The 12196-nt window shown below is 37.2% G+C and overlaps 1 protein-coding gene across 1 annotated transcript in view; it reads left to right on the forward strand.

The window, feature by feature from the left end:
• atxn7l2b (ataxin 7-like 2b) overlaps positions 1–5002 on the forward strand; it is a 48974-nt gene extending 43972 nt beyond the window's left edge. Inside the window, exon 11 of the mRNA XM_039748563.1 lies at positions 2425–5002. Coding sequence (XP_039604497.1) covers positions 2425–2442 — 18 coding nt within the window. The 3' untranslated portion in view covers positions 2443–5002. The remainder of the gene's footprint in view (positions 1–2424) is intronic.
• The last annotated feature ends 7194 nt before the right edge of the window (positions 5003–12196 follow it).

Consider the following 12196-nt stretch of genomic DNA (forward strand, 5'->3'; position numbering starts at 1 on the left):
TCTCATAACAATGTGCTCTGCAGTTCAGTTAACAAAGGGTATAAAAAAGGGAATATCTTAAATAATAATTCAATCAAAATATGTCTAGTCATGGCTAACCCTAATCACAAAAGAATGAAAGAAATCAAAATATGTGAAACATTACATTGATATATTTGCTCATGTAGTTTTACTTCAATTATTACTTAAGTACACAGATTGAACATTTTTAGCTAGTTAACTTTTATTGTTTCTCACATTTTCTGGTTTGTTTTGTGATTAGGTATAGCTGTGACTCAACAAGTTTTTAATGTATTTTTTAAGGTAATATCTTCTTTTTACCCTTTTTACATAGCATACAAGTAGGTATTTCTTTTACTAAGATGGCGTTAATTATTTTGATGTTCAGCTTAGTCGACATAAAAGACAAAAACACTCTCCTTAAACTAATGGCACACATTCAGTTGTACTTATTCTCTTCAGTACTGTTGTTTAAAGCAAATCAGACATTGAAAAAATGTAGTAACTACCTACAATTAGTTCCTGGCTCAGAATTTGAGCCTATGACTTATGATCTGTCAGGAAGCAGCACAACCTAATGTAGCTTATATAAAAGATGATATAGTTGTATTGAATCTCATAAGTAAATCTGTAGAATATATCTTACTTTACCCTAGATGTGTTTTCAAAGTTATTTGAAATATGCTACAGATTCTGACAACTCTTCATTGGTTTAAGTCAAAGGTTCTTAAACATTGCAATCTGAGGACCCATACGAAAAAAATCTGTACCATACTGAGTCATAAGACATGGGTTATTGCAATGGCATGGATTCCTGCAGTTCATCATTGCTAATGTAAGATTTAGTAAAATGGAGGTAAATAAGTTCTTTAAAACTGCTGCGTAAGGATAGAATGATTTTTGAAAAAGATTTATGAAATGCTGTGCAACCTTATCACCTTACTCAAGGAAAAAATAATGATACAGTTTATTTACCTTGTCGTAAATTATATTATTTTTTAAAAATGATATTTTAAAATGAGCTTCACCTTTAAGAATACCATACCATTTTCTTAGCAAGCCTAAACCGAAGCAGTGTTGCGAGGGGCTGGAGTCAATACCATTCTTCTAAATGAGCTTGCAAATTATTTAGCATATCTCTTTTTTCATTTAAAAAAACTTCAATAAACACAGTAGCAGAGCTAAGTGGCATAGTTAAGTTATTCATAAAAAATATGCACTATTAGTATTTTATACAAGTGTTAGAATAACCATAGTTGAAGAATTTGGCAAACAGTGAAATCTGAAAGCTTTAGTGCTACTGACTGACATTGTGCTAAACACAGAGGCCTTTGCTTTATAATCTGTCTCACCCTTTTGATATTATTCGGTGTTCTCACAGTTCTCAATGGTTCCAAAACATATACTTTACCCTATAAGTAGATTACAATGTATTGAGCAATTTTAAAATAGTGTTCTAAGTAAGTTTTTGTCCTTTCGGGGCAGTGTTAATAAATTTTAATATACTTTGTATCTCGATTATGGATTTCAATTCAATATATACTGTAATGGTGAACATGCGATGTGGCTACAATCTTTTTTCCATGGCTACTCAAACTGCATATAACATACGACACTGCCATAGCAATATAGATAATATAGATACCTCTACTCTATTGACTCACACTTCGCAACACTCTGAAAATCTTCACATCCTTGTGTGCCACACCCATTATCTTCATTTAAACATTTCAAAGTTATGTCGTGATCTTTCACCTCACAGGCTTGTCTGTGTCGTTTCCTCCTCTGATCCCTTTTCTTATGCTTGTCTTTGCTGGTAAGTCATCTCAGTTTGATTGTTTCACAGGTTTGCGAGAAGGACGGTGATGTTTTGAGGAAAAGTTATTATATTTTTGTACATTAAAAATGAAATCTGTCTGTTATGCATCAGTGGTGGTGTTTATATATAGGCTGAATCTTGGATCGCATTCTACCTCGATATGTTAAATTGAGAACGGTATATCTCTTACCAAAGAATCCAGACTTGATTGAACTTAATTTTACTACATAATCATGTAGCTACCCATCACAAACATGTCTGTGACCAATAGTTTTAAGAGACACTGCTCTAAGCAATTAAAAGGATGATGGATGGATTTTTAAATCTGGTAATATGGAATGTGCAGCTGTGTATTTTTAAATACTTTATTGTTAAATGGCATGCAATGATGAACATCCTAATTGATTTATAGATTTATTTACAAACAGCTCACCTAAACAAATGTGTTTTCTTTCTTGTGGATTTGTCACCCCTTATGAGTGCTCTGTCTTTCTCTCTTAACACTGTATAAGTTGTTTGTTCTGTACTTCCTAGTAGAGCTTGAAGTAATCCATTCATTATCTTATTACTGACTGCCTCCCATATTCTTCTTTTTTTATCTGCAGTCGAAGCTTCATCACTGACAGAGTGCCTGCCTTTAATGGCATCGGGAATAAAGAGGAAACCTTGAAAGATCCATTTCCACGGACTGATGGGATGAAACACTGGAATGTGTGTGTGAGTGTGTGCGAGAGTGTGAATGTGTTCGAGCACGCCAGAATGCGATCACATGTGTATAAATATAGAAATACCTCAAGACTTTTACCTGCTATGCTGCTACAATGAAACTATATTGAATTGAAGAGAAACGGGAGGGGTTGCAGGGCAAAAATGGATTAAAACATCTAAAATGACCCGTAAACCTGGTTTTGTATTCATAAAAAGATGCTGATTTGTACCCTAACTTGAAACTTTTGTGTTCCTCATTTTCTACCTTAAAACACTCATACTTTGAGATTGATCTTTGTTCTTCATCAGTTTTGGAGCATCAACACATATTTGTACGAAAGGAACTAATTGGGTCTTGATGTCCTTGGGTGTATTATTATGAATAATGTAATTGAATGTTTAATCATATAAAATATGCAACACTTCACCTGAAAATTAACAAAGGCTCATGCAGTATAGCACAACACTCACACTTAGTAAAACTTCCTGCATTTGCACATAAAATAGTGTATGCCCTACTTATAAATTCTCTTTTGGTTCCATTCACCTCCTGTCACCTTTGTTTGCCTTTATTTGTAAATTACAAGCACAATTCTAAAATGGGTTCACATTAGCATCTCAGCCAAGCCATCAATCCGTTGAATGCTTAAGTGACTGTCCTCCAATGTTGAGTACTGAAACCACCCTTGGAGAATGGTTAGCAAATTTCAAATATTTTGCTTTATTTTTGCACAGTAAGGCTTTCTTTCTCAGTTTATTATGTGGTTTCTACTTAACCTAATTCAACTTACAGTTCTGGAACCTATGCCAGCAACCTCAGGTGGAAGGCAGGAACTAGTGCAAGATGGGACTCTTGTCTGTCTTGGGGCCCACTCACATAGGGTCACTAAATCAACCTGCATGGTTTTTGAAATACTGGACTACAATCCATGTAGACATGGGTATAATGTGCAAATGTGACATAGATGATGACTTGGTTCAATATTTGAGTTTTCAGCATCCTTGAGACAGCAGCACTATCCTCTGTGCCACTCTACTGCCCTTCACTAGTTTGTGTTTGAATAAGTATAGCGGCCTATTGTTCAATGATGTCAGTATTAGTTGCGTCTTCTCTGGGGTCAAAATGCTGCATCAGGCTTGGATTGTTTATGCGGTATATAATGATTGGTTGATTCCATGCCAATCAGAGTTGATGCATACTTTGTGTAAGCTGTTGCTTATTGTTATGGCAATTTAAATATTTAATGTACCTATAATTCTAAAGAAACTCCTGGCCTCAGACCTCGCCCTCCTCTCCTCATTTCTTATATTAACTTTATAGAACATCACTAATATCCACTTCAGTTACCTAAAGCAGGTGTAGTGGATAGGAGAGTATATTTTTATGTAAAAACCATTGCAACTGGGATGGGAGGTCATTTTTAATGTAGAATATCATACTGACCTTGCAGATACAATCTGTGTACGTGACAGTAATGACCCTATAAACCTCTAACAGGTGTAGTATAGATAAAGTGAGCTGAGAAGCACGTTCTGCTCTGTCTGCACAACATTGCAGAAAATGCCAGTGCCTAATGCAGACAGTTCACTAGCTATTTAAAGTCCCATCTGCTTTTTAAATTGTAAGCAACCCACCATATATGGGGCGTGTAACATCTCTGTGTAGACAGTAATGCCATTCTTAGCTACACAAGAATTTGTGGCAAAGATATAACAAAAAAAAAAAAAACACCAGAAATGGTGTCAGGCCCTGGATCTGTGAAATGTTATTCTAGTAAATAAGCTGTTATTTATACTTGTCCAGTTATAAATTAAGAAATACAGTTAACAAATCTGCAGCAGCATGTCATTTTTTCTATCTTCTTATAGACATGGAAGATTCCACTATTTTTTCTGTTTTCAGATTCATCCATGCCCCGTTTTAGTCTAACAGTGCCTTCTGTGTATGTTCTGGCTCAAGAGAAAGCCAGCTAACTTTGGCTAATCAGCTCAGGTATATCCAGGATGGATATTTCAAAGGGTCTGTAAGGTGTCAAGAAACGTTTACAGTGTAATTAACATCATGTTGTTTGAGAAAGGTTTTGTTAGTTGGCCTCATCAATTTTGCTTCCATAGTTATATTATGGACATTGTGAGTGCTAAAGGCCAATCTTACATTTTTTAATGTAATATATATGTGTTATCCATTCCTGATTATTAAATAATCATTTGTTTACATGGGTGCACTACAGTAATTGCAGAACTAAGGGGCATTTATTTTTTGACCGACTGGTTTACAAAGCAGATTTATTTTGAGTGCTATTTATAAAATATGGTTATTTTTAGCCTTCGGTGAAGGAAGATCGATATTCTCTAAATATGGTACACCATAATATCTTCTGGAAATGAGTTGTCATTTTCACTACACAATTTATGTAGCCTTACAATGATCATCAGCCACCATGAAATAGGTAGCCTGCTTAGAAGTGGCCTGCTAGCAGTGAGCAGTGACACTCCTCCACTCTTATTTGCTTATTTCTAAACAGTTGTGTCTCTGCATTAAAGGAATATGCTATGCAAAAATGATATATTTTTTATGTGTTATTTACCCTGTCTGGTTTGCAGTGGTGGCAAAGACAAATTTTTATTCACAGTTTTCTCTGAAGAACAGAGATAATAAACCTTCTGTTCGAATGGACATCTATTGAGACCAATGCGAGACCACAGCAAGCAATATAAAAATGTCCAAGAACAACTCAAGTAAGTTGAATTAAAGATCCGCCTCTTCCCCTCATTCATTGGTCCAGAGTTCTGTCTTCTTGCTCCCATCTGCATGCATTTCCTCTGTGTGCACTGCTCTGATTTTTATGGAAGTGTTTATTTAAATATGCATACATTTGGTATGTTGGGGACATACGACTGGATGACTTGACCAGTGGATTATGTGACACGAGTAATGTTTTTTTTTTTTTATTTATGGAAGTTTTAATATTGGTTGCAATGGCCTGGTGCTGCTCACCATAGACACTCATTCCATCACAAATATTATCACAACTTTCTATCAAAAAGTTTATCACTCATCTCCATGAAAACATAAGAGAAAAATTTTCTCAGATGTCACTTCAAACCACATGGGGTAAATAACATAATATAATTGATTTTTGGGAGGAGTATTCCTTTAAGGGCAGGTAGAGCACTGTACCCCTTCCTCCAGTAGATGCCACTGTTCTGCATATTTTTTATGGCAAGCTCCCCTCAATTTAACATATTCTTAAAATGCTTAAAGCAAACCCAATTTAGTTGACATAATCCACATTTTTTGATTTCTATGATATGCCCAATGCAGTTTTATATGTAGAAAAATAATTGCTTTTTGTATTGTGTGAAATTTTCCTTGTGCCTGCTGCTGTTCACCCGTTTCCAAATTGCTTGGGTAGTCCAGTGGACCCTGCAATGTTCTAGACGTACCTTTGCTCCTGCGTGCACATGTGTAGCCTGGACTTTTCAGTTCCACCTCTTGGAGTTTGAAGGCTAGAGCTCTTTGTTTTTTGTTGTTTTAAAGGGTGTATGACGTTGTGCATCTTGCTGCTTTGGAATAGGCATCACCATTATCATAAATCACATTGATGTATGCTACGTTTTAGCACTTTGCCCATTGAACCAAAATTGGAAATATATCAGTATTCATTTACATTTTTTATGTGTTTTTATTTTTGAGTATTTCATATTGATTTCGAGATATGTTTTAATATTGTCCTTTGGTCGTACTGTGAAACAATAGTATGGTGATGTATCTTTATTTTGTGTGATTATTTTTAGGGCATTATTTGGGTGACACTGTATGGACACTAGTGCTCTTTAGTAACCTAATACGTTGTGAAATACAGCATCTGTCCTTTGCCTCTTCACATGAGGTTTGCTGCAGGACTTCCCTTCCTCAACTCCTCTGTAATGCTGTTGCCATTGCTCCAGTCTTTCATGTCCCCCTTCCATGTATCTCAATGATCTTTTTTCTGCCTTGGCCACTACCTACACATTCATGCAGTCAGTTCCAGCTCACTTAGAGACAACATCATCTGTACTCACTTTCCCCAAACCACGATACCTACCAAGACTCGATGGCAGGCATGTACCCAGGCTAAAGGATTTAACCAGAGTAGCAATTCTTATATGTGCTTCTCTTCAAGTGCTTGGTCATTTCTCTCACACTGACACAAACGCACACATCCTCTGTACGGCTTCTCAAGATGGCTCGACACCTTCTGACAGCATTGTGATCTAACCAGAATTTTCATTCCAAAAAGACCACTGACTGCAAATTGGGTTACCATTTTAGGCAAAATAAGTATTTCTTTATTCTTAATCTGGTTTGTTTCACATGTTAAGCATTTCTGCCCTCAGTGTTGAGCAGAAAGTGTCCAGTAGCCACTTTCTTAGGTACAATTCCGTATCCGGCAAAACCCCATTTTGCCTCCAGAACAACCTGAATTCTTCAGACATGGATTCCAGAAAGTGCTTGTCACATTCCTTAGGGATTATGTCCCATTATCGACCAATGAATAAGGGGGAAGAGGCAAGTCTATTATATTTCCAACATACATTTTAAGCCTTATTTTCCATCTCATACCAAAGATTCCGTATTGCAATGTTTCTCAACTGCTGTGTCGCAGGCTTCCACCAGTGGATTGTTTATGGTGACTTATGAAGGTGTTGTGTGTGAGTCATGCACTGACTTATGGCTCCAACGATCATGCTTGATCCATCACTCTGTTGATCACACTTGATTCACCAAGGAGGGCTGCTCCATCCAGTGCTGGTGCTAGGTTATTTTGCACCCTAAGCCAAGCTTATTAGTGTTCAGTAGCTAACCTGTCCAGTTGGGTTTTTTGGTGGATTGTGACACCACAAAGGTTGGGAAACCCTGTCCTATTGGATTAAGATTTTGGAATTTTGTAATCTATTGGATTAAACTGTCAAATTTATGAAACTAACTTTAGATGATACAGTCATATGAAAATGTTTGGGAACCCCTCTTAGCCTGCATAATAATTTACTTTCAACAAAAAAGATAACAGTGGTATGTCTTTCATTTCCTAGGGACATCTGAGTACTGGGGTGTTTTCCGTACAAAGATTTTTAGTGAAAAAGTATTTAGTTGTATGAAATTAAATCAAATGTGAAAAACTGGCTGTGCACAAATGTGGGTCCCCTTGTAATTTTGCTGATTTGAATGCATGTAACTGCTCAATACTGATTACGTGGTTTGATTAGCTCGGTAAGCCTTGAACTTCATAGACAGGAGTGTCCAATCATGAAAAAAGGTGTTTAAGGTGGTTAATTGCAAGTTGTGCTTCCCTTTGACTCTCCTTTGAAGAGTGACAGCATGGGATCCTCAAAGCAACTCTCAAAAGATCTGAAAACAAAGACTGTTCAGTCTCATGATTTAGGAGAAGGCTACAAAAACTATCTCAGAAGTTTAAACTGTCAGTTTCAACTGTAAGGAATGTAATCAGGAAAGGCCACAGGCACAGTTGCTGTTAAATCCAGGTCTGGCAGGCCAAGAAAAATACAGGAGTAGGATTGTGAGAATGGTTACAGACAACCCACAGATCACCTCCAAAGACCTGCAAGAACATCTTGCTGGAGATGGTGTATCTGTATGTTGTTCTACAATTCAGCACAATTTGCATAAAGACCATCTGTATGGCAGGGTGGTGAGGAAGAAGCCCTTTCTGCACTCACGTCACAAACAAAGTTGCTTATTGTATACAAATGCTCATTTAGACAAGCTAGATTCATTTTGGAACAAAGTGCTTTGGACTGATGAGACACAAATTGAGTTATTTGGTCATAACAAAAAGCGCCTTGCATAGCGGAAGAAGAACATCGCATTCCAGGAAAAACATCTGCTACCTACTGTCAAATTTGGTGGAGGTTCCATCATGCTGTGGGGCTATTTCAGGGACTGGGGCCCTTGTTAAAATCGAGAGTCGGATGAGTTCTACCCAATATCAACAAATTCTTCAGGATAATGCTCAAGCATCAGTCACAAAGTTGAAGTTATGCAGGGGTTGGATATTCCAACAAGACAATGCCCTCAAACACAGTTCGAAATCTACCAAGGAATTCATGCAGAGGGAGAAGTACAATGTTCTGGAATGATGATTTGAAGCAGGCTGTCCATGCTCGGCAACCATCAAATTTAACTGAGCTGGAGAGATTTTGTATGGAAGAATGATGAAAAATACCTCCATCCAGAACCCAGACACTCATCAAAGGCTATAGGAGGCGTCTAGAGGCTGTTATATTTGCAAAAGGAGGCTCAACTAAGTATTGATGTAATATCTCTGTTGGGGTGCCCAAATTTATGCACCTAACTAATTTTGTTATGATGCATATTGCATATTTTCTGTTAATCCAATAAACTTAATGTCACTGCTGAAATACTACTGTTTCCATAATGTATGTTATATATTAAAAGGAAGTTGCTACTTTGAAATCTCAGCCAATGACAAACAAAAATCCAAAGAATTAAGAGGGGTTCCCAAACTTTTTCATATGACTGTATATGACTTTGTGATATGATGCTGTATCCTCCCTAAATTATATATTTAAAAAAACGAATGGGTCAGCAATATTGCATAAGTACATAGATAGATACTTTATTAATCCCAAGGGGAAATTCACAATGGTTGCATTCAAATGATGGTCAGTTGGTATTCACAGGCCTATGTATTCCTCACAGTCCTACACTATCACTACCACATGTGCTATTGAAACAAAAGGCAGAAGAGCTCCATGGATTTATGCTATTTATGTCAAGTTCTGCACATGCCATCTGCATGTTGCTTTGAAAACTGAGATGTGTCAAACCAGGTGATATTTTTCCAGCCTTCAGTTTTCCAGTTTTTGTGGTAGTTTGCCCACCATAACTTTATTTTTATGTTCTTGGATCTTTTCAGTATTCTTTCTGCCTTAAACCTCAAAATGTGCATTCAGTTATGCCCTTCTGCACACCACTGTTTTTAAGAAATGTTTTTTTTTTTTTTAATTATTGGGTGTCTTTCTATTAGGGTGAGCAAGTTTGTCCATTCCGTTTAGATCTTTCTCCTGCTTTTCTCCATAGAACTGTGACACCCCAAATGCCTTTCTATCAAAATATTCTCCAGGAATACAATTGGAAGAGCCATTAAGAGCCGTGCCAATGTTACTTGTGCATAGAAATAATATTTAAACCACCTATGTAAACAAATTTTTGTAATGCAATCATATATGATGCTTACAGTTAGGTCCATAAATATTTGGACAGTGACAGCTTTTTTCTAATTTTGGTTTGGTTCTGTACATTACCACAATGAATTTTAAATGAAACAACTCGTATGCAGTTGAAGTGCAGACTTTCAGCTTTAATTCAATGGGGTGAACAAAATGATTGCATAAAAATGTGAGGCAACTAAAGCATTTTTTAACACAATCCCTTTATTTCATTAAAATGCGGTTGCCATATCCCAAACCTCCAATCTTCAGGAAAGACTTTCTACAAGAATTTGGAAGGTATGTGTGTGGGGGGGAATTTGTGCCCATTCAGCCAAAATAGCACATGTGAAATCAGGTGCCAATGTTGGATAAGAAGACCTGGCCCACAATCGGCATTCAAGTTAATTCCAAAGGTGCTTGAAAGGGCCTTCTCCAAATTATTGCCACAAACTTGGAAGCACACAGTTGTCTAAAATGTCTTGGTATGTTGTAATTAAAATTACCCTTCACTGAAATCAAGACTCCTGGCCCAAATTCTGAAAAACATCCCAAGACCGTTATCCCCATATTTTGCAGTTGGTATTATGCAGTCTGGCAGGTAGCATTTACCTGGCATCCTCCATACCAGAATTCATCCATCAGATCACCAGATGGTGATGTGTGGCTCATCGCTCCAAAGAACACGATTCCACTTCCTCAGAGTCCAATAGCGGTATACTTTACACCACTCTGGCCAGTGCTTGTTATTGCACATAATGATCTTGGATTTTTGTGTGCAGCTGCTCAGCCATAGACACCCATTTCACGAAGCTCCTGATGCACAGGCCTTGTGCTCATGTTGCTCCCTGGGGTGATTTGGAACTCTCTTGTGAGTGTTGACATGGCGGATAAGTGAATTTTACACACTATGTGCTTCAGCATTTGCCAGACCTGGTCTGTGGGATAGCATGGTCTACCACTTACTTCATTGCTGGGCTGTTGTTGCTCCAAGATGCTTCAGTCTTACAATAGTTGCACTTGCAGTTGACTGGGGCAGATCTGACTGAGCAGATGACATGCATCAAGGGTGACTTCCAATGACAGTACCATATTTAAAGTCACTGAGCTCTTCAGAGGGGCAAACATTGGCAGCTGAGTGGGTCAATGGAGATTGCATAGTGAAATGCTTGAGGTGCACTTCTTAACAATGAAATTCCTGAACTAAGAAATTTGGAGGGGTCTCCACCTACCTTGGGCTGCTTAGAATTTTCAGTTTGTAACATACATTTTGACAAGAATTGGCCTTTCGAATAGACATAACTTGTCATTTCCCATTTATCAAACCTTCAAAGTAATGCCAATCCAAAACCTGAACATGCTTGCCACTCTCTACCACATTGCTTGATGATGTGCCCCTTTTATATTTAGTTCTCTATATACAACAGAAGTTTTTTTTTTTTTTGCAAAACAGTGGAATATAAAGTTTTTTTAGGGTTAGGAAAAAGCCAATTCCTATTTTTCTTTCTCTTTTCAGCATAATCTATGAATTTTTCAATGCGAAAAGCAAAGCCTCTATAAATGAATACCTGTTTATTACTTACCACGCTTATATTAACTTCACCTGTTTGTTGTCTGGTACAAATCTTGTAATCGATATTTAACCCACTTCCTATTGTACAAATGATTTGAAATGTTGCACACTTACTCACTTCTGATGATGATACATGGATCAATAATCAGTTTCATTAATTGATCAATTAATCCATGTTAATTAAGAAATGAAATTTTCATATAAAGAATAGTTCAAGATTTCACCAATAGATGGCGCTAGTAACAGAACATTTCATTCGAGAATATTTGAAAAATTTCATCCAACCCGCTATATCCTAACTACAGGGTCACGGGAGTCTGCTGGAGCCAATACCAGCCAACATAGTCTGAAGTCACTTAGTCCTGCTGTTCAGCTTCACTCATTCGATTTGTATGATTCACTGAAGAGTCTTTCAAAAAGAACAAACTGAGCTATTGGTGGAAGGGAAACGTGAACACCAAACAGACATTTTAGGCTTTATTAGCGACAGGAAACAAACAGAAGTGCAAAAAAGTACCAGAGTCTGCAAATTTTGATAACGTACCAATAGCAAGTGAAAGCCCCACTGCTAGCTGTGTTCTTTTTAGTGATGGATGTGCTACCAATGCTATTACTGAGCATGCTGGAAAATCTACAACAACCCAGCCACCAAATGCCAGAGGATTGGCTAGGTCACAGATTTGATCTGATACCCATGAGCTACCAAATCCATATACATGTTTAAAACTGTTATTATAGCCTGTAACGTGTACTGCTTTGTGGCTCATTTATACAACAGAGAACAGTGCGTGACTGGAATATACGATATTGGAGGATATTGAAAGATGCAATTTTACTATTTTTGTAATAATCTGGTTGAGGAC

The sequence above is a fragment of the Polypterus senegalus genome, chromosome 3 (genome assembly GCF_016835505.1).
Source record: "Polypterus senegalus isolate Bchr_013 chromosome 3, ASM1683550v1, whole genome shotgun sequence".
In the NCBI taxonomy this organism is placed as follows: domain Eukaryota; kingdom Metazoa; phylum Chordata; class Cladistia; order Polypteriformes; family Polypteridae; genus Polypterus; species Polypterus senegalus.